Source organism: Lytechinus pictus, chromosome 15 (genome assembly GCF_037042905.1).
Source record: "Lytechinus pictus isolate F3 Inbred chromosome 15, Lp3.0, whole genome shotgun sequence".
NCBI classification, from domain to species: domain Eukaryota; kingdom Metazoa; phylum Echinodermata; class Echinoidea; order Temnopleuroida; family Toxopneustidae; genus Lytechinus; species Lytechinus pictus.
The window spans coordinates 10107387-10133427 of NC_087259.1; the positions used below are offsets into that span (position 1 = coordinate 10107387).

At 36.7% G+C, this 26041-nt stretch overlaps 1 protein-coding gene across 1 annotated transcript in view; it reads right to left on the reverse strand.

The window, feature by feature from the left end:
* Window positions 1–264: 264 nt before the first annotated feature.
* The window catches only part of LOC129277247 (guanine nucleotide exchange factor VAV2-like), a 41643-nt gene continuing 15866 nt past the window's right edge, over window positions 265–26041 (reverse strand). Inside the window, exons 12-22 of the mRNA XM_064109989.1 lie at window positions 24560–24580; window positions 17686–17772; window positions 16782–16900; window positions 16212–16307; window positions 14603–14912; window positions 10939–11057; window positions 9682–9786; window positions 9301–9388; window positions 7896–8001; window positions 2099–2262; window positions 265–1029 (exon numbers count right to left, since the gene is read on the reverse strand). Of these exons, the coding sequence (XP_063966059.1) occupies window positions 973–1029; window positions 2099–2262; window positions 7896–8001; window positions 9301–9388; window positions 9682–9786; window positions 10939–11057; window positions 14603–14912; window positions 16212–16307; window positions 16782–16900; window positions 17686–17772; window positions 24560–24580 (1272 nt within the window). The 3' untranslated portion in view covers window positions 265–972. The remainder of the gene's footprint in view (window positions 1030–2098; window positions 2263–7895; window positions 8002–9300; window positions 9389–9681; window positions 9787–10938; window positions 11058–14602; window positions 14913–16211; window positions 16308–16781; window positions 16901–17685; window positions 17773–24559; window positions 24581–26041) is intronic.

Consider the following 26041-nt stretch of genomic DNA (forward strand, 5'->3'; position numbering starts at 1 on the left):
TGTATAATGGATGTCGGCTGCTTATCGCAACATATCTTAAAGAGGAAGTTCACCCCAGAGTGAGGTTTACATGCTTTATATTCTACACCGAGAACCACTATAAACAAAGAAACTGATATTTCTCTCTTCATCTCTTTTAATATAAACATATTTGTGTTCCCAACAGATGAATCATGAATTAGTATACATGTATGACAACCTCTATGCACATCATTATTCACCCCATGTACAAAAAAAAATGGACATGGACATATCTAAGATATCTTCAATAAACCTATTTTTCATTTATTCAATCCCACATTTTAGCTAGAGGAACAAACTATAAACAAGACAGAACACAAAAACAAACTGGTTTTTTTTAATGGAAGGGCAGTTTAGGATTGTCATGATAAATGATGGGAATCTGATCTGCATGTACTGTCAAACACAACCTGTTCCTGTTCTATGCACACACAGGCGAAGCATACCAATGAGGATCTACATGTACTAAGTGGCTTGCGGGGCAGAACGTTGCAATTGAATGTGATTAGAAATCAGGTGCTAGTTCAACATTAACATTTCTGATCAAGTGAAAATAACTATAAGTTGTCAGAATCTGCGTTAGGTCTCGCGCATTGAAAAAGATAAGTTAAAGAAATACTGAGTTAGAATGTGGAGTTTTAACACAAAAATCCTCCAGCCACCCCCAAGATTTGTATCACGTCTTGGGGTACTGGACGAATATCAAATAACTCTGTGCAACAATCTCGGCATTCGAGGAGATTCAGGGTGTTATTGTTGCAGTTGTTTATTGTTACCCCTTGATCTCACAAATATAGTCTAATATTCACATCTTAGTGTCTTCACGTGTAAGTATATATATATATATTCATATATTTAAGGATAAAGGCTCTGTGGAAAAGTACATACAATATTATAAGCAAGTAGCAAAATTGTTCATCTGATATGTTACGTTGGTGGACATTTGTAGCATCAGGATGGGGCCCCGTCGGTGATTTCATCGACAAACGTTGAAGGAAAATAACCAACCTGGAAGTGTGAACAGATAGAATGAAAATTTACCAATCTAGGAATATATTTTGATTAATTAGTTAATTCATTATTGAATTAATTAATTCATTCATTCATTGATTTATCCATCCATCTTGTTTTATTTGAAAAGGGATATTTCTCTGCAATCAAGAAGAGTACGCGCCTAAGTAGTGTGACAAATTTGGAGCTATTTTAATGTCCCATTATTGGATAATTTCAACAAGTTCTTTATTATTCTCTTTTTGTCGTCTTGAACACAAGTGTGAGGCAGTGGCGTACCTAGGATTTTCCAAAGGGGGGCAAATTCGTCCGCCAAAAAATTTGACAAGCAAAAAAAAGGTCTTCAACCACAAGTAAAGGACATTTCGCACCAGAAAAAAAATTGACAAGCAAAAAAAAAAAAAAAAAAAAAAAAAAAAGGTCTTCAAGTTCAAAGGAGGGGGCCACTTGTGGCTCGTCAGGGGGGGGGGGGGCAGGGATACGTCCTTTGCATGAGTTGTGACTCGTCAGGGGGGGCAGTCTGCCCCCCCCCCTTAGGTACGCTAGTGGTGTGAGAATTGTGCTTCAACAGACATGTAAACTTCAGCCCTCTTTTCTCAAAAGAGACATTGCATGGTAGTGAATGTTCATCTCTTAATAATGAGGGTTAGGAACATGGATAGTGGCAATTTAATTATTATTTTAAGGCTGAGAATCTCATCTTTCAGTAGGGATATCTAACTGAAAATTCATGTCTGGTGATTTCGTGTGGGGTTTGCCATACCAGGGCCCTGTCTTACAAAGAGGTGCGATTGATCTGACTAGCCTGAACTACATGTATATGGAAATCCATCTATTTAATAATTATCCTACAGGATATTTGCAAAAATGTCCTTTGTATTAAAACAAAGAGAAGCATGCTGAATGTATGAATATACAGCATATCTAGAAATATTTTTAACAAACATGCATTTTATATGTTGACGTTGCTGGCTGTCCATAGTTGCTATTGAATGGATCAATCGCAACTCTTTGTAAGACGGGGCCCTGGTCACATATGCACATAATCCTATCCCGAGACACTTACCCTGTCTCCTACGCAGCCCTTCCACCAGCCCTTGTGTCCCCCGGCCTTACTGACGATTGCAACCACTTCGTTCTCCTTCAATGAAAGCTCCCGTGTATCCCTGGCACTGAAGTCATACAGCGCCCTCGCCTGTCCTATCACCTGGTACCGTTGTTTCCTCACACCTACGAGATAGTCAAAATATTTTCATTATGCAGGGCTCGACAACAGCAGTGGTCGGGGGCAACCTACAATGAGAGTCGGGCCACCACAATGCTGTAAAAGCCCACACTTGGCGGCCCGATTGGGCTACCAAAGTTTTGATAAATTGTTGTGTTACTATTGTTTTAGGGCCACCAAGTTTGCTTTGCAGGCCCCCAAAAAATGAAATTGATGATTTTGGTGGACTGATCGGGTCACCAAGAAAAAAAAGTATGTGTGGAGCCTTGCATTATGGATAATGGTATACAAATGTTGACTGCAGCTCATGAGGATGACTTATGTATCAAATTAACATTTCCAAGGTTTTTTTCAAACCGGCCCTGCTATCACCCTGAGTGCCGGTCTGACAAGCACCGAAGGTGTCATGATTTGCACCATCATCCGAATACAGAGCAGTCCATATTTGTTATATATACGTGTACGTCACTGTTAATCGCATAACTCTAGACTCAAGGGTTACTGTTATCAACTTAAAGGCCACAAAATTCTGCCCATCTTTGGCAAAAGGAAGCAAGTGACACATCAGTCACAATTGAGTTATTGTTGTTTCCGAAAAACCCTTTGCATGTTGCACGTTCGGGCAAAATTTGGGGAAGAAATGATCGTTCTATGGAAAGATATCAAAGAAAATATGCTGTTAAATTGCATTGATGCCTATGTAAATGACGAACATACATTGCTCATTTACAACAAATGATACTTTTGTAACTTGCTTCCTTTTGCCAAAGTACGGCAGTAATGTAACTCCAATCAAAATTGATTCACCATTTTGCAAAATAACTTTATAATGTACTAGAAGCTGAACCCCTACTGGTCAACCAGTACAGGCAAGGATAGTACGCCGGTGTCTTGAACGCACATGACCGAGCAGTAGCAGCCAGATTTGAGCCAGCAAGTTACATGCATTGCAACATTTAGATGCTTTAAAATAATCAAAATTATGTTGATAGACCTGTAACAAATGTGTTAAACATGTATTCAATCATAGAATTAGCCAATTAGTCAAACCATGGACCTCCAAAGAAATGGAAGATTAACGCAAGCATTCCTTTGATGCAATGACAGTCACCGTCACCTTCTGTGCATCTTACAAAGAATATACAGGTATCTAAGAATAAAAGCGAATACTACATGTATGACTACCAAGGGATATCTGATCATTTTATACAAAGGAACAGTTTCGCAAAAGTTCAATCTCACATGGGTGCATTTCACTGTTTGCTATTATGCCCATAAAGTGTACCAAAGTGATGACATCACAAAAAACTTCTTCTTTTTTTGCATTACAGCATTAATTTGGTAAAGCATGATGAAGGATAGAGCTTTCTTCACCATTCACGAGTCAGGAAAGAGCACAGTAAACATAAGAAACATAGAATATAAGGATAATTTTGACATTTTGGCTTCCCATAACTTTAGCAGAGTATGACCGTGTACTAAATCAAACCCGACTTCAGAACATGGGCCTATAAATCAAACGCATCAACTTGCAGATCAGGGGCCCGTTTCATAAAGGACTTGCAACTGTTGTAACTTTGCCATTATGGCAACTGCCATGGTAACCTTGATTCCGATTGGCTGCTGAGCCCTGTTACTATGGTAGTTGCCATAAGGCAAAGTTACAAAAGTTGCAAGCCCTTTATGAAATGGGCCCCAGTAAAGCCATCAATGGGTAAACTTAAATTTAGTACTCTGGTGCTCAAATGTTGGTGAACCCCACCATAAAATGAACATGAAGTGTTCAAGTTCTGCCATGTTTTTAGACATTAAATTGTGAAGTCAAGTGATGGTTTCTCTGAGCTTGTCGAACATTGTAGTGTTGTTGTTGTCTACATTCAACTATCAGCATGAAGGAGTGCATTTTGTGGTGAGGTTCACTCACTTCTGAGGACAAATGTATATGGAATATCCATTTTAAATACTGTGGATACTATCAGTAATAACAAAAGTTACCAATAAATGAATCAATAATTATCAGATAATATACAACATTAATATTAAGAAAATATCACCAGATATATATTAATTACGGTACAATATTAAGGGTAATAACTATTAAAAAACAAAATTGTGTATTCATAATTAAAACATGATTAGATGCAAATTATATTAAGTGCTTGCTTTAATCTTATCCTTCGTTAACTGATATTTATAATTGTGCATGAAACAAAATGATCCGGTGGGTGTTTCATAAAGCTGTTCGTAAGTTAAGAGCGACTTCAAGAACGTCTGGTGATCCTTTCTTGTGGTAAATGGTATATTCATTGGCAATGGTTTAGTGCGCAAGAAAGGATCACCAGTCGTTCTTAAAGTCGCTCTTAACTTATGAACAGCTTTATGAAACGGCCCCCAGGTCTTACAGTGTATTTATATACACTTGTGAGTGGGGATGAGCATGTCCTTTTTTTTTTACATGAAATATATGAAATATTTAGGTAAACAAATATTTATCATATGTTTTCCTTCACCTTTTCAGCAATTCGCAAGTTCTTATTTCATGGCGCTGGCATTGCTTTCATTCATGTGTCACAGCAAATGCAAAAATGAGTGAAATTTTTGATAATTCATACTTAAGCAAAAGATTCATTAATACAGCTTCTTGCATTGCAGATTATGAGTGCATTTTGTGTTAGTGAATCACTATCCCAATATATTTTTCCCACAAATTAGGTCTAGGACCCTTCACACCAAACAAACTCTCACTAAATTGTTTGTACTGAAATAATAATTACTAGAGATTTCTAAACTAGTACTCGCATTTCTACTGAATTTCAAGTATTGTCATCCAATATTCAAATGAAGGCATTATCTGTTAGTAGCCATTATGCAAATGTTTATTCAAATTCACTATATATAATTTTAATCTAATAATAGCTTGATATTTTCATGTTTATTGACTCAAAGTTGTGAACGAAGTAAATTTCTGATATGGATGAATGAAGACAAACTTTGAACTTTTTGAACAGTTCTGGAATGGAGCAATAAAAAAACAGGCTCAAAAGTCAAAAGAAGAAAGTGAGGTCTTCTTGCCGTACTAAATTGCATACTACGTGTATATCAATGCAATGACAAAGCCTGCATGGGATAACCAAAAATTTCTATTTAAATTTTGCAGTGTGTTGAATACAAAGTTTAATCATTCAAGATCTTCTTCGAATACATGTTTATGTACAGATGAACTTAGTGATTGTAAAACTAGTCTACAGCTTTTTATGAACGAGCCAGGATCACATTATAGATGCGACTTCAAAAGTAACTAAATCACTAAATGGTATGTATTCTGAACTTTAATTTAATATAAACTATGATCTCAATCAAGGGTAGAAAATATATTTCATTTTTCAGGGGCTATTTTTTTTAAACAATTGTTGCAATTGGGGCCTATTTTCTTTCATTTTCAAAGGCTACATTTTTATGCAACAAGCAATCATTCTGTGAAAGCATTTCTCATTATTCTGCTGTATGCAGAAAGTTAATTTTCTGCACTTTCTTGAATATGTTTGTGGCAGATCTTTGGGTGACTTTAGAAAAGATGGTCTCCCTAAAGCATTAAATTTTAATGAATTTTAGGGGCAATTTGGGCTGCAAATTGGCGTAAAATCGCCCATCATCCTCATGTATTACCAACTATGAGTACATGTAGCTACATATGACACATAGCTATAAAGTAGATGATGAATTCGTGATCACATTTGGCACTCAAATTATTACAAACTAGAAATGAAAATACCTTAATTTTCTTCAACATCCAATGGGAAAGTGCCCAGTAAACACAAGAAGTATAAAGTGTAAACAGATCGTTTTGGGCCTTTTAGTTCCCCAGACAGAGACCATCTTTTAATTTAACCAGCATTCAGCAAAGGGGCCAATGGCCTGTATTCTGAAGTCGGGTTTAATTTGAAATCTGGTTTAAAGTTGTGGCTTAACTATGGATAGCCAATAGTGGCATAAATCTCTAACAGTATAATTTCAATGCATCAGCTCATTTTACTTTCAAATTATTCTTAACCGTTTCGGAAGAATAGGATAGCTTTCTTCACCATTCATGAGTTAGGAAAGAGCACAGTCAACATAAGAAACATACAATGTAAGGAAAATTTTGACATTATTGGCTTTCTATAATATTACCAGAGTTAGACCGCGGTCTAAGTTAAACCCGACTTCAGAATACGGGCCAATGTGTATAATGATTTTCCTGAGTAAGAAGAGGAATTTAGCAGAATGTAATGAGAACTGGTATGGTGTGAAGGGTGTATTAGGCAGTTATCTAGCAGAATGGCTACAATCTATCCCTTATTCGGCACAGTATATCATCGGTAGGGTGTTACAAATTTGTATCTCAAAGTTTCAAAATTTGAGAGCTCGGAAAAATCTATTTAAGAGTTACTGTATGTCAAAAGTGGCAATCTTCTTTTGCCTAGAAAAAGCTCTCTGCGAGATTCTAAAAGATCATTTCCAGACAATATGAAGTTTACACCAGTGCCATAATCCTGAAATAAAGCAGGGAATAACAATGCTCTTGGAATTTGATTAGCACTTTTGGTCTAAAGAGAAGAACTCTCAACAACGTTCTGAACAGTCTTATGTGAAAATCTGTGACACAAAGACATTTTTCTGTGTAGCAGTCTTCAAAAAATCTGGAGTAAATTGCGATGCAATACCAGGAAAATTATTCTCTGTACAGGATTTGTTCCATTCTAAATATCATTCAAACTTGAGATAGAAGTTGTTAACAGCCCATCAACGATATACAGCAACATAAATACTGTTGATATGGTGCTTGATTGTGGACAACAAAAAACGAACACATACCTTGAGCAGGCGGTGTCTCAACTTTCGTAGCAGCTCCTTTCACAAATAATTGATTATATAACAGAAGGAACAATTTTAAATGTACGTTCTTGAAAACCTTGCTGATACCCATTGCCCATGAATATTGACTAATAATAAGACCACTTTAACGTAGTTAAGTTTCCCAGTGTGTTGAGAACAGAAGTTGAATTGCTAAAAATCTGCTATCAACACAGTTACCTTTTGTGATTGATCGTAGAACTATGAACACTGTCTGATCTGGGGGGCGTTTCATAAAGCTGTTTGTAAGAGTGACTGGTGAACCTCTTTTACGTGTTAAATCATCACCAATGAATATTTGGTGTTTACCATTTATCACAATAAGAAGGGGTGACAAGTCGTTCTTAAAGTCACTCGTAACCTGTGAACAGCTTCATGAAACACCCACCCACCTGGTGCCCGTTTCATAAAGCTGTTTGTAAGTTAAGAGCGACTTTAAGAACGACTGGTGATCCTTTCTTATGCGCTAAACCATCGTCAATGAACATTTTGGTGTATACCATTCACAAGAAAGGATCACCAGTCGTTCTTAAAGTCACTCTTTACTTATGAACGGCTTTATGAAACACGCACCCGGATGCTTATGTAATCCATAAAGTCAACTGTACATATTCAACAATCCCATGAACCTAGTTATGTTAACAATCTTGTAAACTATAATAATGTACAGTAACATCTTATTCTGCCTTCAACATTTTACAAATATTTATAAGTTTCCGAATCACTTAAAAATGAGGAACCTCACCATTTTCTGTGGGCATGGTTCCACCTCGATACGGCTTGCGTAGACAGGCATCAAGCCCTCGGAACACACTAACAAGGCTGTTTCTACTGTAGTAGTTGATCATTTCCTGGAGAGGAGTAGAAATCAACCGTTACGTCCAATGAGTGCAATTCATTCATGATATTTATACCTGCAACACTTGCTTTCATGAAGAGTCGGCACATTTGAGCCAATCATACATCCTAAACCCTAGCCTAATCCTATATGAAGATTTAAAGATGGACATGTCATTTTCAAACTATTTTGAACAAAAATCACATTCTAAAAGCTCATCTCTACCCCTTTGGCTTCAGAGAAGTTTAGAGAAGGGGCAATTGTTGGAGCAACCTTGAGTCAACGGTGCAATTCTATGGAACATCAAGGAAGAAATTGCTTACTTTACTATAATTAAGTAGTGATGTTTAATAAAGCTGTACACAAATTAATGTTACTTTATGCATCATTGGATTATGGAATGCTAAATGCATTGCAAGAATTTTGGTAGCAATATTACAAAGTGAGACTGTATTCCAAATAACCTTGAGTGAATCAAGGCCTCCCAAATACACACTTTTAATTTCTAACAATACTTCTTTGAAAAGAGTGTAATCTACAATGCAAATTTGCTAATACGTCATATTCTAGCTATTTGTAAAAAGGAGTGTACCAGGCAGAAAAAATTATTCTTTTTTTTTCAATTTTCATGGGCTACTTTTCACAACTTTCTGTCTTAATCTGCAACATTGGACAAGCTTCAACATTGAGATGAATGAGGATTTACAGGGCTTCTTTTTTCCACCAGGCGCACTCACATTACTCCTATTTTTAGATCCTTACATTGGCTCCCTGTAAAACAGCGTATTATGTTCAAGATTTTGTTGTTAACTTTTCATTGTGTTCATGGCTCATCTCCCCAGTACCTTATTTCACTTATCAAAAGTTATACCCCTTCAAGATCCTTACGTTCCTCCTTTTCCAATTCTCTTGTTACCCCCAAAATTTCCAAAACCTGGGGTGAAAGATCATTTGTTTACTCATCCTCTAAGCTATGGAATAGCCTCCCTCAAAACATCAAACAGTGCTTGACTTCTGAAACTTTCAAACATTACCTCAAAACATTTCTGTTCAATTCTTCTTAATTTCTTTTATAATTTCCTAAAAAGCGCCTTGAGCACTCTACAGAGTGGATTTGGCGCGATATAAGTCTAATTATTATTATTATTATTATTATTTAGTTGCCAGGGCTCTTTTGAGTATTTCGGGGGCTAAATCGCTCCTCCCCCCCACCCCGTGAAATTCTTTTTCCCTGGAGTGTAACCCCCCCCCCTTGCTATATTCATTGTCCATGCATGTCAAAGTTTCTTCAAGGTCAAGGTATAACACTTACTTGTAATGAGGGAAAAGTTGTCTGTTCCGCCAGACCATATTGATTGTTTTCCATGACGACCCTCATATGCTTCACTTGGCGATCATGTCTGTCATAAAAAAAAGGAAGACAATACAAAAACAAAATTCAGCATTTCACAAAATTATTGGTTGCAATTGGACAAATTGTTAATCAACACACCAGAGATTGGTCCAACTATCAATCAATAGTTGGTCAAAATAAAGAGTTTGACCAATTATTGAGCTCCTGTTGACAAATAAATTTACATAACAGTTTGCCCAGCATAGATAAAATAAATGAATGCCGAGTCCCCCCCCCCCCCTTTATACAGTAAACACGTAATTGTTAACAATTTTGAAACCCATGCGAAAGAAGACTTACTCTAAACTAACAGCGTATCCTCTCTTGCTCTTTCTAAGTAAGAAACATCCTGGCTTGGATATTAGCTTCTCATTGGCTTCTGTTCTTTCCATCTCACCAACATACCTGTCATGGGAAAAAATTGATGATTATTGGGAGGAGAGAAAAATGTTAGCATCATCATCATCATTCTCATGATCAACAGCCTTATTATCATAAATGTGATTAAGCCATCATTATATTCATACTTTTCATTATGATCACTCTAACCATGAAAACGTATATCATCATATTGAAATAATGTTATTGTGTCGCCATTCGCATGGTAAAGTATCTCGGCATCATAAAGCTTCCTTATACTATCCAACATCATTACTGTCATGAACTTTATGATCAATACCTTTTTCATCGCTTTCACCATGCATAATCATCATTATCATCATCATCTTCCTCATCATCATATCATCCTCTTTATCATCCTCTTCATCATAATTATCATCATCATCGTCATCATCATCATCATTATCATCATCATCTCCATTACCACCATCATTATAATTAATCATCTTCATCATCACCATCATCAACATCATTTCTATCATCTTCATCACCATCATCATCATCATCTTCATTACCATTATCATCATCATTTTCATAATCACCAATGCTACCTACAATGCATGAATTCTTCCTCTTCTTATTATTCTTCTTCTCCTTTCTTTTCCTCTTCTCTTTCTCCTATAAATCATCTACTTGTGTATAGCAGGTTGTAATGCACAGCTCACCTACCACTGTGCAACATGAGACAAGTAGCCTCATCTCACAGTGGCAAGAAAAAGTTTGCAGAAACATACCTAATTCTCTTCCAACATCACACATTGTATTCTGCTTTACAAAGCATTTAAAACACAAACTAGTTTTGTTTCAGAAGAATCTCCCCCGTTCTACTTTATTCTGCTGTTTTGAATGCCATCATCAACATTCTTCCAAACCATCCTACCTACATGTACATGTACATGTATATACAATGGTGCAAAACATAACTTCAAGATTATCGAGTCTGTCTTTTACACTCTATTCCTGAGAGCACTTTTTAGAATGCTAATTCCCTTTTTCCCTCTTAATCAAGAATCGGAGGAGAATTGGAAGAAAATTTAAAAAAACACCACTGACTGCATGAATGTTGTGAAAGAACAGAACTTCTCTACGCTTTTCACAACAGCAAACTGGAAGCAAAGCAAGCAACGTGACCAAGGAGATCAGTATTGATGGACTTACCAAGGGAATTGAAACAGGTCTGCAGTTGTTTCTGGCGCCCTCTGTTGTTGTTGTGGTTGAGGTTCCCTATTGATCTGCATGGGAGGTCGAAGAACACTTGTCGGTTCATAGTTCTCCATCTAAAGTGAGTTTGCAAAGAGAAGAAAGCACAAGCTAGAAGATTTGCTAAGCTCTACAACACTACGCACTATTGCGTGATACATTCACACTCAACATCTAGGGCATTTGTCAGATTGACAAGCACAAAGTACTAGCACTTGGAACAGATCTAATACGATCATCTGTATCAAAGTTATCAAGTGTGTGAAATTATTCTAATGCACAATCAAAATAATGTGTCTTATTTGTTTTATAAAATCCTCGTTATTTGGTAAAACTTCCTCATCTCAAAATGATGACCGGTCAATGGAAATAGTCATTAGTGAACAAATATGTACACCCACCAGGGGCCCGTTGCAGAAAGAGTTGCGTTTAAACGCAAGTCAAAAAATCAATCGCAAGTCCAAAATGCGCGCTGTTGATTGGTTGAAAATCAAGTTACGCATGATTTTTAGAGTTTCGATTGATTGCAACTCTTTCTGCAACGGGCCCCAGGAGGTGGTTGGAACTTTGGTTCCCGAAGTCATGCTGGAATGCGACTATTTTCCTGAGGGGATCATAGTTTCACCAAACCTCCAATCGAGGGCCGTATATATTTGATTTATATCCGTCATCGGAATTAAATTCATACAACTGAATGAATAGCAATCTTTGTGGATTCATTAATTCTTTTTATTGGCTTTGGTAGGGCCCCTGGCTTGATATATGCGTATTGTACGTGCACATGAGTTTGGGATAAGCCACGCCCACCCGTAAATAGTTTTTGAACTATTTACGCCTGAGGTAATGGCTCGGGGTACTATTCCCGGTTTGCGACCACGGAATGCCGGGATTCATGGCATTTTTGCCAATTTCGTGACATTGGTTGAAACTATCTTTAGTCACATGATGGGGTTTAGACCAATTATCTGTCTAGATTATTATTATGACGGATATAAAAAAATTTACTGTTAGCTAAAATTAATTAGAAAGTCAAAAAGGGGCCTAAGCTTTCGATCCTAGCAGAATCTGCATCGGAGGCAAAATGACAAACATATAGAGTGGAACAACCATAATATAGACCACAAACAAGCTACAGCAACACTAGAAACAAGGAGACAAAAGGGGCATTAGTGAGTAAAATTAATGACTGGTCATGTGATAGCTTTCAGCCAATCATTTGATTAGGATCTGTATCACTATTCTCAACTCGGGGCCCATTGAGGGCCACATTTATGACCAAGCAGGTTATACAATTCAGGGGTGTTGCAGGAAAATAATTGCAATCAATTGTAAATTTCTATTGCAATTTTACAAATAATAGATCAATTTTAACTGCTTTACACACCTTGTTGCCAGAAGCAAATCTGCAATCAGTTGCAAATTTGAAGGAAAAAAAATTGCAAAAGATATGAATGATTTGGGGGACCCCCAGACAAATTTGCAATTGATCAAAAATGTCTTCTAACACCCCGACAGTTGAGCATGTAAACTGGACTATACGTATTCAGATTCAATTTTTTCTTTTTGGTGATTGGCTGGTTCTGCGCAATCCACGAAACTGACAACCATCCATTCCTCTAATTACAATTGTCAGAGGACCATTGTGCATAGGAAGAAAGCAGATGAAATTTTTCGGCTGGTGCATCAGTTTTCATATCAATCTACGGAACTTTGTGAAAAGTGTCATGTCTTTCCTGCAGGAATACTGCCGGCAGCTTTTCATTATAAGTCATCACAGCCACTGTAGACCAAACAATTAATGGGGACTGCAGGAAAGTTATAATGAAAAGACACATAATGTAGCATCTATACAGTGCGTCCCAGAAAAGGGGAAACCGGAATTCCCATGTCTTTTTAATTCAAAGGAAAATGAATTATGATATTTCATTTACATAATCATATAATTGAACTATTCCTCTTTATTTTGATACCTAATATGAGACGAACACTTTACGCATTAATGAGCAAGACGAGTTTGAAATTTTAATGTCAAAACCAGATTGCGCAGAAAAATTGGACAAGACTAGTTCGTGATACGACAACCGTGCATATTCGACAATTGGCTCATTAGCATTTCTTTTGTATTCTTTGTTTAAGCTTCTCTAAGTGATCCCTGAAAAGGAAATGGATTCAGATTCACACGTAAGTTTCTGCGCAAATTGTTTCTGATATGCCTCAAGATTCATTGTTTGTAATCTGCCATGCGGGGATGATTTGCTAAGCTGTGGGTTCCAAATGAGAGATGAGATTTCACTCTTGCCGCGAGTATCAAATTTATCGTAAAATTTATCGTAATAATTCTGAAATCCATCTCTGAAAATGGGTTTGCTTTTTTGTGGGACGCACTGTACGGCGGGATTCCTGATAAAAGACAGGGCAGACATTTGACAATTTGTCTACAGTCATCATCCTATTAGCCCATTGTACTGTTTCTGATATCTCTCCCTGTCCCTATTTCGAAAAAAAAACATACCTTTGTCAACAACTTCTGTGAGAAGAAACAAGTATCTAGGTCAAACTTTGTGTTTAAATAGAAGAATGGCAAGGATAGAACAGATGAAATGCATACTGCCTTTTCTATTTCAATTTGCTCTTGAGACAACTTTAATTTTTATGTATTTGAAATAAATGTTGCAAGGCTATTTATACTATCTTGCTATTTAAAAAAAAACATGTTTTATAGTGTATTTCTATTTTGCCAAATATAGTTTTAAACATCTTGTTCGATGACTACGAACTCCAATCTATGTAACAGTGGTAGTTTTCATTTATTTCTTCAACTTTTTTTTCTTTGGAGCTTCCATCAATATCTTACAGTATAACATATCATGTAGAGCATATTTTCTAAGTGCTATGGCATACATTAGGTACAACAAAAGAGAAATAGTTAAAATTACAAAATGAATCACATTAGCTAACGATCAAATCAAAGCAGAATAAAATTTATAAAGTTATCACAAATAATTGCACAAAAAGCGGCTCAAATAGAGGAAGTCTATCTTAAGATTTAATACATTTTATATTAAAAGGATGACATCAGGGTCCAGTAATGTACACAAAGGTTAGCAAATAAAAGCAAATTTGAAAGAACAAGTCTGATTGGTTCCTTGTTAGTCTACTGAGCAAAATGCGAGTGCAACGACGATCTTGATAGGCCGTTTCATTTAGCGATTAATCGCTAACCTTTGTGCTTACTGGGCCCTGGGGAGCATTTCATGATCCCAATATTCAGTGATGTTCACTGACAACTGTTGTAAGCTAATGAAATCCTTCTATCTGATTAGCTCAGAACAGATTAGCCATTGAAAATCAGAGAAAAGATGCTTCATCACCCCCTATGTTTTGATTGCTTTTGCAGGCCTTAAAAATTTTAGGGCACATTTCTGTATTACAGTACAAAAATTAAAACAGGGCATAAAAAATATCTAAGGCTAAATACATGTAGATAGGCATCACGGCCGATCATTAGGGCAACCAAGACCTGTCCTTGGAATTGGTGGCCTTGGATCAATGTACGCCCTACATTTCAAAAGAAGATTTTCTTTTTTTTTTATTTGCTGAAACGTCTGTAGCGCATACGAACCATGAATTGTGTCGGGACAAGTCCGATGGCGTTCGGTGGGCTCAGACTCTTGACTCGCTTCCAGTCGGTGCCGATGTTCTCTAGTACCATAACCTGCGAGCCGCCGGAGACGATGAGGGGCTGCTCCCCGTTGGGGGGCATCGGCACGCCTTTGTAGGACCTCGTGACCCTGAGCTGGTGACCGGTAGGCATGGGCGATGGTTTGGCGTTTCCTTGCTGATTGCAGTAGGAGGTTTGGTTGGAATTGAGGCACTCCTTGTGGACCGTGATGCCGCAGGTTGTGCACTTGTAGCCTTGGAAGAACAACCCTCTGTTTGTGGTACAGGTTACCAAAAATGAAAATTGTATTGATCTCTTTGAGCGAAACTGAGAAAAAATACAAGGCATTTACATAGTACTGCACAATCAGTCTAAATCTAATCTATTTTGAGGCGAACTACTATTATTACCCCAGATTTAGCTTCAGTTACTGCTTCCAGCACTTGATGCATTCGAGGAATCAATACCACCGGGTACGCATTCAGCTCACCCAAGGTTGAGAGCAGCTGCACCATGAGGGTAAATTATAAGCTGAAGGAACACATGCTGTGGCTGGGATACTAACCCATGACCATTAGACCCCACTAACAAATAAAAAATAATAAAAAATTGAGAGGCCAAAAAACAAACATGTCAGACTCTCCACTTTTTTTTCTTCACTCTTTCATTTGTTTCATCTTCAATTATCAATCAAATTATTTGTAAAATCGTATCCTGAAAGGATATATTAGTGTATCTGTGACTTTTCAAAATACAGTCGCCTATATACAACCACCTGTGTTTGAAATTTATATTTAATATTCAACATATGAAATTCTTTTCATTCTAGCTGACAAAGTACAGTCAACCTTACAGTACCTACGTTGAATCTGTTGGGACTGAAGACATAGCTTGGATTTATTTTTAAATGACTTGTTAAGGGTAAAAAACAATAGAATTTAAAACATTGAACTGACGTAGATGATTATTCAACTTCTGTCGGTTTGACTGAAGCAAGGTTGACTGTATTTAAATACCTGAATTCTAACTCTCCTATTATAACGAACCTTGAAAGAAGACATGGTTATGGCGTGCCATTTGCCATCGGAACTGTTGATAAACACTCCATTGCGATAACTAGGGTTTTTTGTGATAACTTGAGTTTATTGAGAAAACTGTGTTTATCGACATTACGGGGCAAATGGCACACCAAACAAGGTGATTTAACCGGTGACACGACATCTGCTCTGGCAACAAATGCTTCGGGCTTTATTTCGTCTAAGATTGCAACAGGGTTTTATGTTAGGTTTGGGGTGAGGTTTAGGATAGGGCATAGTGTTAATCCAGGGTTGAATTTGGTCATTCCATTATATATTAATACATTGTCCCACATATGCTTTTCTGTGTAAGTAATCATCAGAATTATTGATTTTGAGCTAAGATGTCATGATTTTAAAATGATAAGTTTACATTAATGTACTAGATCTATATGTATGATAATATTTTGATAATTAACCTTGGTTTAAAATACTTTCTCATTAAATAATTGTTTGCTGCAACTACTGTCTTTTACCTCTAACCATTCCCTTACCTGAGTAGCTTTTGGCATGAATCGCACGTGGTAGATTCCTTGAATGATGTGTATTCTACCGTATGTCCTTTAGTGTGTCTTGGCAGGATATTTTCCCTACAAAAATAAAACATGAATGGAGGTAAAATCAATCAAATATACTGTATATTATTCTTGTGACAGCATTTCGATTTGTAAGTCAAGCCACAAGGTGAATGGTGTGGCATTATTGTAATATTGGGAACAACTGTTCAATATGTACGTATGCAGCAGTGCTTTATTCAGTCAATGCAATGGTTCTCTATTTCCACTTCCATTCACTTTGTACACAAGTGAATGCATACAAATCGACGAGTGGTTCCCAAAACCATGAATTGGCCAATGATTATAACTAGCTGAAACTTGTTAAAACTGGCAACACGTAATGCCAAGAAGTTCATTGTATCAAGAAATTACTTTTCTGTTTTCTCTTATTCTTTGATAGATTTTCATCAAACTGTCACCAATATTTTTCGCCAATTTTTTTTCTGCTTTTATTTCAGGGTAAACTATGTCTTTAAGTAAGAAACATAGAGGCATTCTAGTACTTACTGAGCAAGTTTAATTCCATCCACCCATCTCATCATTTCAACATCAGTTTTACAAGCAACCTCCAGATTGCTCCTGCCACCGCTTTGGTCTTTAGCCGTCAGATGGAAGCAGTAGTTCCACTGTAATCAAAATAATAATAATATGTCCATTTATATAGCACAGTTTACTATGTGCATATACTCAACTGCGCTTTGATACTTGGTATATTATTACCAAGGCTGTAGCTGAGCCGCCATATTAATAGGCACTAAAAAGGAATGAATCCTACCAGGCACCCATTCACCTCACCTCGGTCGAGTGCGGCACAATGTGGATAAATTTCTTGCCGAAGGAAATTACGCCATGGCTGGGATTCGAACCCACGACCCTCTGTTTCAAAGTCCGGAGACTAATCCACTGGGCCACAAGGCTCCATAGCGTAATCAAAATTCAAAGAGGCAATTGTTTCATAAATGTCACCTGTCTCCCCCGAATCAGGTACATGTAAGTTGCCCAGAATGGATTACAAGTATGAGATTTTTTATTGGGCTGGAACAAGCACAAACCAAACTAGTAAAAATTAAAAAACACTAACACACATAAGACGTACTTAATTGAAAGTACATGTACAAGAATTTAAGTGAGAGCTTCAAGAAATAAGGAGAAAACAAAGTTTGAAGTTGGGGTTCAATCAAGCACAAGTTGTCCACATCGTGCAATTTTGGTAAATCTTCAAAGCGATCCACAAAAAATTAGGGTCAAAGAAACTTTTGTATCTTGTCGTTATTAAAAATTCAACTTCACAACTTCAAATTTTGACAGAATTATTTTAATTTTGCATTCCCAATGTTTATGAAATCTAGGGCAGTACAGTTTTGTAAATCAGCTTAGATGTCCGATACCGGTAATAGCTATTAATACTTACCCTTCCCCCTTTACCGCTTGGTAGATTATTCTCCAGATTGTACTGTGCTAGATCAATGGTTTCAATGTATTCATGGCTTTCCTGGCCCTGCAAACACACATAAAATTCAGATATTCAGACTAGTTCATTGCATGCACTGATGTACATGTTCATAACAGTTTATAATTGTATTTCAATATTATGGATTGGAGGTTTTTATCGGGGAAAACAACTGAGAATTCTAGACATACTGTACAACAACAAAACACATAGCAGCAAATAATATAGTAATAGCAATTCTAAAACTGATGACAAAAATAGCAATAATAATAAGGACAATAATAACAAAAACAATAAAACAATATTGATGATATTGATAATTACAATAGTACACCTATATGGTGATAGTACAGTAGAGTTTTAAAAAAAGATTGACATAAACTTTCCTCTTTTTGCATTTCAGGGTTTTTGATACCCTATTTCTGAGGAGCATGAAACCTCCAAACACAAAATTTGGTTGGATTCGTTTCCTGGTGGCCAAAAGTACAGTATAGGCACATGCATCCCTACATGATCATGTACAGTAGACTAAAATAGGCCCCACTGAAATCAATGTTTTATTGGCCCACAGGGACGAAGTTGAGCCCCTCTCTCTTTCTCCCAGCTACACTGTAGATAGGGTTAAGAATCATGCCAATGATACATTGACTTCAATGGGGCTAATTGTGCATTCATGAGGTCATATCTTAGCCCCCAAAGGACCAATTTCCGCCAAATTTGGGTTGTGGGTGTTTTTCATCATGTCCCACTGTGGTATGGAACAAACATGATGAAATGTTTTTTTTTTTAAAGAGGCTTGTTTGTTTACTTTGGTACACTTTCATAAAAGCAATAGTTGTAGAGACAGTAACAGTATTCTTCGTCTTTATGAAACACCCCAATTTTTCATCTGTGGTTATACATAGAGTACCAAAGTGATGACGTCACAAAAAACTTTTTTAGCATTTTAGCGTTTTTGATACCATATTTTGGAAGAGCATGATGGAAAACCCCCCACTACCAAAATTTTGTGGGAATCGGTCCATGGGGGCCTTAGATATGACCTCATGAATACATAATTAGCCCCATTGAAGTCAGTGTTTCAAAAAGCTGTTCGTAAAGTTACGCACAAATTTACGCACGACTGAAACATGTTCTTATGTCCTAATTGAATGACATAGGGATGCATCATTTAGCACAAGAAGGGATAACCAGTCGTGCTTAAAGTCATTTGTATCTTACGAACAGCTTTATAAAACACCCACCTGGTTCTAAATGTTAGGAACCAGGCCAATAATACATTGGCTTCAATGAGGCTGTTTATGTATTAATGAGGTCATATCTTGGGGCCCCATTGACCGATTCCCACCAAATTTGGGTTGTCGGGGTTTTTCATCCTGCTCTACCAAAATATGGTATCAAAACGCTGACATGCAAAGAGGGAAATCGATGACGTCACACTTCGGTACTCTATTTACTTATACCCACAGTGAGGATTTTATGTGAAACTGTATTTATATACCACATACAAGGTTCACCTTAGCTTCACTGTACTCCAGTCAACAAGACAAATATACTTTGCTTGCACATTATGTAACAGTCTATGTATATTGCATTGTTATTGTTTCTCTTTCCAATCTAAGGTATGTACATTTATCTGTTAAGATAAACAACTTTAATTTTAAACCTCGAGATTTGGGGACCGAATCTTCTCTGTAAATGTATCAGACTGCTCATATGTGGGTATACAAGTAGAGCTAAATGGAAGCCCATTAGATTTTACCCCTGATCTGTTAAGACCACTGTGGTAATTCAGGAAATGAGGGTATAAAGCCGGCATGTCTCAAGCAGGAGATGGCCCCTAGGGCCCCTCAAGCACCTACTGCGATATAATTCAGGTGACACGACATATGCTCCTGCGACATTTGCTCCGGTCTTAATACCCCTGTAGGGTTAGAGTTGGGATTGTTATAGATTTTGGGGGTTCAGAATAATGTAAAGGTTAAGAATAGGGTTTATTTTAACAGTTTCCTAGGTGACTTTTTGGCCCGAATTCACAAAGGTGGTTTTGAAAACCCATGGTTGAATCCATGGTTTATGCAGATTTCCTGTATAAATTACGCTTAATTTAGCGCGTATCGGGGGCGTGTATAAAAGATGTCCTATGCTGATGCGCGCTTTTGTCACAGTGCGCCAAATTGACGCCTGTTACCATGGTTAGATACGCTATTTTATTCATAAGTCCACTGTTTGAAGAGTGGACTCATGAATAAAATAGCGTAGATAACCACGGCAACAGGCGTCAATTTGGCACACCTTGACAAAAACGCGCATCAGCATTGGACATTTTTTTAATATACGCGGTAAAATAAGCGTAATTATACAGGAAATGTGCATAAACCATGGACTCAACCATGGGTTTTAAAAACCACCTTTGTGAATTCGGGCCATTATGTTTGGCTTAACATGCAGATTTTCCATCGGAGCAACTGTCACCAGAGCAAATGTCATGGAACCATAATTTACCCATCAGGTACATGGACTGAATGAGTTGAAAAAAATGAAATCAATCTTAAAATACAGAACAACAATATATTAAAAGCTATAAATGGGCTTTGTGAAAGGGGCCACTGATACGGGGGCACCCATAATTTTTTTTTGGTGGTGTCAGCTGATATACGGGAGTTTTCGCAAACACTATGCAAACACCTTCTGGAACACATACAATCTATAGACAAAAGCCCTTCATGGCAAAGTAGTCTTTGTCGAATATCAGTGTAATCAAAACAGCAGTGTCGCCCTGGACACTGGACAAACAACATATTTGCAATTTTTTGTCAGGTACAAATCTTAGAACGATCGCTGTCCAAGTCCATCAATTTTTGATAAAATCCTCTCAGATGTGCATCGTAATTTGACTTGCATTTTCGATAGATCTACCACGTTGCAGAATTCGTCCCCATTGTAATTGCGAAAATTTCCTATTTTCCAACCAACTATGACATCATTTTAACTTTTATATATTTTATATGTACACCGTTGTGGCAAATTGGAGGGGCTCGGTCAGATACATGTAAAAGAGGACATTTAACTGTACTATACTGAAGAAGGAAATTATCAATTAAACTGCACAAGATTTAAACTGTGGGGGATTACCCATGTGTATGAACAGGGCCCCCATAACTAAAGGTTTGCGATGAAATACAAATATGAAAGAATCACTCTGATTGGTTCCTGTTCAGTCTTTGAGCAACGTGCTCATGCGACGATGATCTTGATAGGTCATTGGCATATTTAGTGATTGGTTGCAAACCTGTATGTTACGGAACCCTGGTCAATTTAAACTCTACAACCAGTAAAAAGGTGGTTATTTAACATGTTTGCTTCAAATTTGTCTTACATTTGAAGGGAATTATGGTATAATATATAATCAGAAAGACATTGTATGCCATATCAATTCTACACAGGAATTCTTTCTTCCAATCTTGACATCATGCTATTCAAACAATTATGTTCAAACAAGAAGCATATATATACATGTACATGTACTGTATATACATTAACGACCATGCATTCAAGATATCAAATGCTACAATATACAAAACATTCACATTTGTGCATGCATGGAGTTTATAGTCAATTTAGAATTGAAATGAGTACTGTAGCAAGATTCAGAAAATGAAAAAAAGGAATCAGCATTTTCATATCCTATTGCGATTTATTCCATACTTTTCTCACATGCCATTTGAAGTAATCACCCTTTCCTACAGAAATTCAATGCATTATGGGCAGCTTTCTATATTTTTTTTCTAAGTTTTCTACAAACCCTTTCCAAATTTTCAGCCAGGACAGTTATGCTGCATTATTGAAGCTCTGCGCTTTGACTTCTGATAAAATCTGATGATTGAGATTTTTATTTTGTTAATATTTTTATTAATATTTTTTCATTTTGTTAATTAAAGGCATTAGGCAATGTCCTAAATGATAAGATTGAAAAAAAATGCACATGGATCTCTAAATAAAATTGTTTCATCAGCCAAAATATATCAATTCCCACACCCTTTTCTCCTCTAGAACATACATTTAGCTAAAGATCCAAAATAAGCAAAACCTGAATATTATTTTTGTTCATACATGTATATTTTTCTTATTAAAGAGGGGGCAGGAAAATATTGCATGCATGGTAGAAGCATTTTAGAGGGGTTTTTTTCTTTTCTTTTTCTTCTGAGCACTGAACAAATTGATCTTGAAACTATAAAGTAATCAATCTTCATGCATTTTCATATTTTCCTATATAAATACATTTATATTAGAGCAACTGGATTTTCTTTTCTTTTCAGCAGTTCTATTTAAATGTCTAATATTATCACCTAAAATTTTGTCCATCAGGAATTATAGTATGGGCATTGGCGTCAGCGCAGAGGATTATCTTTTGTGTTTGGGGACGCAAGAATAGATGTCCCCCCCCCCCATGAACAAATAATAATAATAATGTGAACATCTGTAGTGCTGGTTTCCATCACAAAGGACGATCCTCTGCGTTGACGCCCATGAGCATGGGATAGCATGAAAGCAATTTCTAATGTAGATTCCACCAAAGATAATTTTAAAAAGAAATATTATTCCACATTTATTTTGTGGATCATTGCATTTGATTCAGAGCAGTAAAAGACCGTAAAATATAAAGAAATATACACTGCAGCAGAGGTACATGTAAGTAAAAACAAATACCACATATTTTTGTTTCCTATTTTATTTATTTTATTTGAACATATCTATATAAAGCTTCCATTGCTTTAGCCCGGCAAGCCTTTTACAGCGCACAAGCATTTCAAGGAATAAATTCTTGCCAGGTACCCAATTACCCTCACCTGGGTTCAGAGCAGCACAATTTGGATCAATTTCTTGCTGAAAGAAACTATGGAATGGCCGGGATTCAAACCTACAATCCTCTGTTTTATTTAAAGTCAGGAGATGGGCCGCAATGCTTTATATTACTTTTATAGGTTTTCCATAAAATCTTGATATGAGAATGTAGGTGTGCAACATGTCTATACAAAGAAATGAATTCTTTTTTCTTTGTACATGTATATGAATTAATCACATGTACTGGTACTTTGCCTAGCTAATTGAGAACATAAATCTTTTAAAATCAATTAAAATCCAAAATAATATTCCATTATTTTCAATATTCAAGCCACTCGTAACTCTAATAGTGATCAAATTTTAATCAACATATTTTTATCAAATGCTTTTTTATGTATTTTTTTTTAAATATCTGTACAATTATAGGAAGGACAATAAAGTGTTGGGTACATGACCCATTGCCAACTGGAATCAAGTGGTCCCTGAAAAAAAAAACTCTCTAAAAATCAGGCATTAGAAAATTATGCTGGTCTTAAATTAATACGAGGCCAATGAGGCCACAGCCTTGGATGCCCTTTTCAAGCAAAACCCTGAAAATCTAAAAACATTTATCCTATTTTTATTGTACTAGTATCTTCAATAATATAAAAAAGTTGAATGAAAACAATTATAAAATCCTTATCAAAGTGGCAATACGAATCCTTATAATTATTACTCATCGGCAAAATTGCACCATTTTGAACTTTTTTCAATTTCTAACAAAATCGTTAATTAACATTATCTATTTTGAGCTTGGACCTTGTGTAAAAAAAATATAGTTAGTAATAATCAAATAGAGGTTACCTTGGTTTATTTTATTTTTTATTTTTTCAATAATACAGATGTTATGTAGCATATCAAAAAGGAAAAGACACACAGACAATATCACAGCGAAAGGGGGATATTAGTACATGTATGCACACAGATTGTAAAGCATGCAACATATTACATTAAGCCATGCAAGACCGAACGTGATAACAAAGGATCAAACACATATTCGAAAGAGAGGTTTAAACTGATTTCTGTACGGTTGTAATTTTCTTTTTTTTGTACTGATTACTGGACTAGCAGTCATGAGCTTTCAATAAAAGCATCAATAGTTACATGTAGCAGTAACGTGTCATAGTGTAAACTGTGGACAAGGCTTTGAAAGCGACACTTACACAAAAGCCACAATCGAGGCTCGCCCGACTTAAATAGGTATTTAGAACCAGCCCAATGTCCACCTACATGTAGCCTGGTCTTTAAATTTTACAATGACACAATCACTAACCCCATTCATGCCATGGCATCCTACAGCATTCCTCAAAAATCGTTAAAAAAAGTAAATATTTCATTACTTCCGCCTTTTATTGGACACAGCATGGACTAAAAATATTTAAGAAGAATAAAAATTATATCAAGCACTTGAGTTTCTGCGCATGAACAAATTTCAAGTCATTTGGAACCTACCCAAAATGTTATTACAAATATTCTGGCAGAATTTGATGCCCATAGCATTGCAGGAGTTCAGGGGCCTGTTTCATCAAACTTTTCATAGTATCAAATTTGGAGGAATCTTTCATTCTGATTGGCTGATGGTAAACTTGTTTAGAAATTGTGCATTTGTTTTTATAACAAGTTTTTATGAAATAGGACCCAGTACTAAAAAGGCCCAGACTACAAATATCAACAGTTGGAGAATTGCATCATATGAGTTTTTTTTCACAAATCAGATTTGTTCGTGTTTCTTGCTAAACCTTTAAGAACATGGACTATAAAACAAGATTCATTCATAAAGTCAAGACATGGAAAAGCCAGGCAGAGGAAATTGCAAAGAAAAGGAGCATGAAGGCTCGATGAAGAAGGGAAAGAAAACACGATGCATGGAATATTGTCAAAATCACGGAGGGATGATGGGGAAAAATGGGAGGATGGGGGGGAGGCATTCCGTAACAAGGCTAATACCTACCCATAACTTCTCCACGTTTAGCTACAATGAGAGAAGAGAAAGGGAGTCCAGAGTGGACAGTCAGACAGAGGATCAAAAGACACGGGGATGCAACATCCATGAAACAGGTACAGTACATTGCCACCAGAGGAGCATTTCATGAAAGGACTATCCGACAAGTCCCACTTTATCTGACAGTTACCATGGTAACAATGTTTCTCAGCCAATCACAATCGAGAAAAGTTGTCAGGTCCGAGAACTTGTCGGACAAAAAATGCTGATGAAACGCTCCCCCTTGTCTGAACCAGATTGGCCTTCAACCCACATGGTCTCGTCCTGGTGACACGACACTTGCTCCTGCAACATTTGCTCTGGGGCCCGTTTCATAAAGCTGTTCCTAAGTGAAGAGCAACTTAAAGAACGACTGGTGATCCTTTCTTATGCGCTACACCATCGTCAAAGAACATTTCTATGCATACCATTCACCACAAGACAGGATCACCAGTCATTCTTAAAGTCGCTCTTTACCTACGAACAGCTTTATGAAACACCCACCTGGTCTTAATATCTCAGAAGGCATAAGGTAAGAGTTAGGGTTGAAATAAGAGTTTTTGGTTCAGAATAATGTAAAGATAAGGACGATCGTTTATTTACATTAGTTCCTGAGGTTAGATTTTATATTTGGCTTGAATAACGTGCAGATTTTCCATCAGAGCAATTGTCGCCAGAGCAAATGTCACGGAACCCTAATCCTAGTTCATCTATTACCAGTTTTGACTGCTATTAAACCATTTGGTCTCACTCATTGCCATTTGGTCTAAATGCCATTTATAACATTTACCATTTCGTCTACCGGTAATTTCCATTATGGCTATACCATTTTGTATAAGAGTGGGTTTTTTTATCCATATGATTATAAAGTTGAACTGAAAATGAACCAAATTTTCGTTTGGCAAAGTGCAAAATCGAGGTAGAAGACATGCAAACTAGACCATTGAGCATTAGACTATATGATAGTCGGGCCAAGTAAGTTTTGGACCAAGTGATACTTGGAATATAAACAGTAATCAGACCGAATGGATAGTAGACCAAGTGGACTTATGATGATGCTAGATAATCTGATAATTAAAACCATTTTGGATTTACATGTACAGACCAAGAGCATACAAACTAATATGTACATTTTGAAAGAGAGATACACCGATAGTGCTACCCTATGGCATTCTCCACAACAAAGATTTAAAGGAAAGAAGATACATGTACATGGAGATAAAACCATGTCTGAAAAACCCCAAAAGCAGGTTTAAGGGTAATGCACAATGAATACACTTTGGGACATGGTAACCCGGACTGGATTCTGGATGATGCGGCGGCTGATACAGGGAAAAATTCATACTTAATAGCCTACATCATCAATGAGCAATGTCTTTACCAAAAGAAAAAAAAGATACTTCTTCACTTTGTAATCATGGATCCCAACAGTCAAAAAGTCTTACAGGAAAA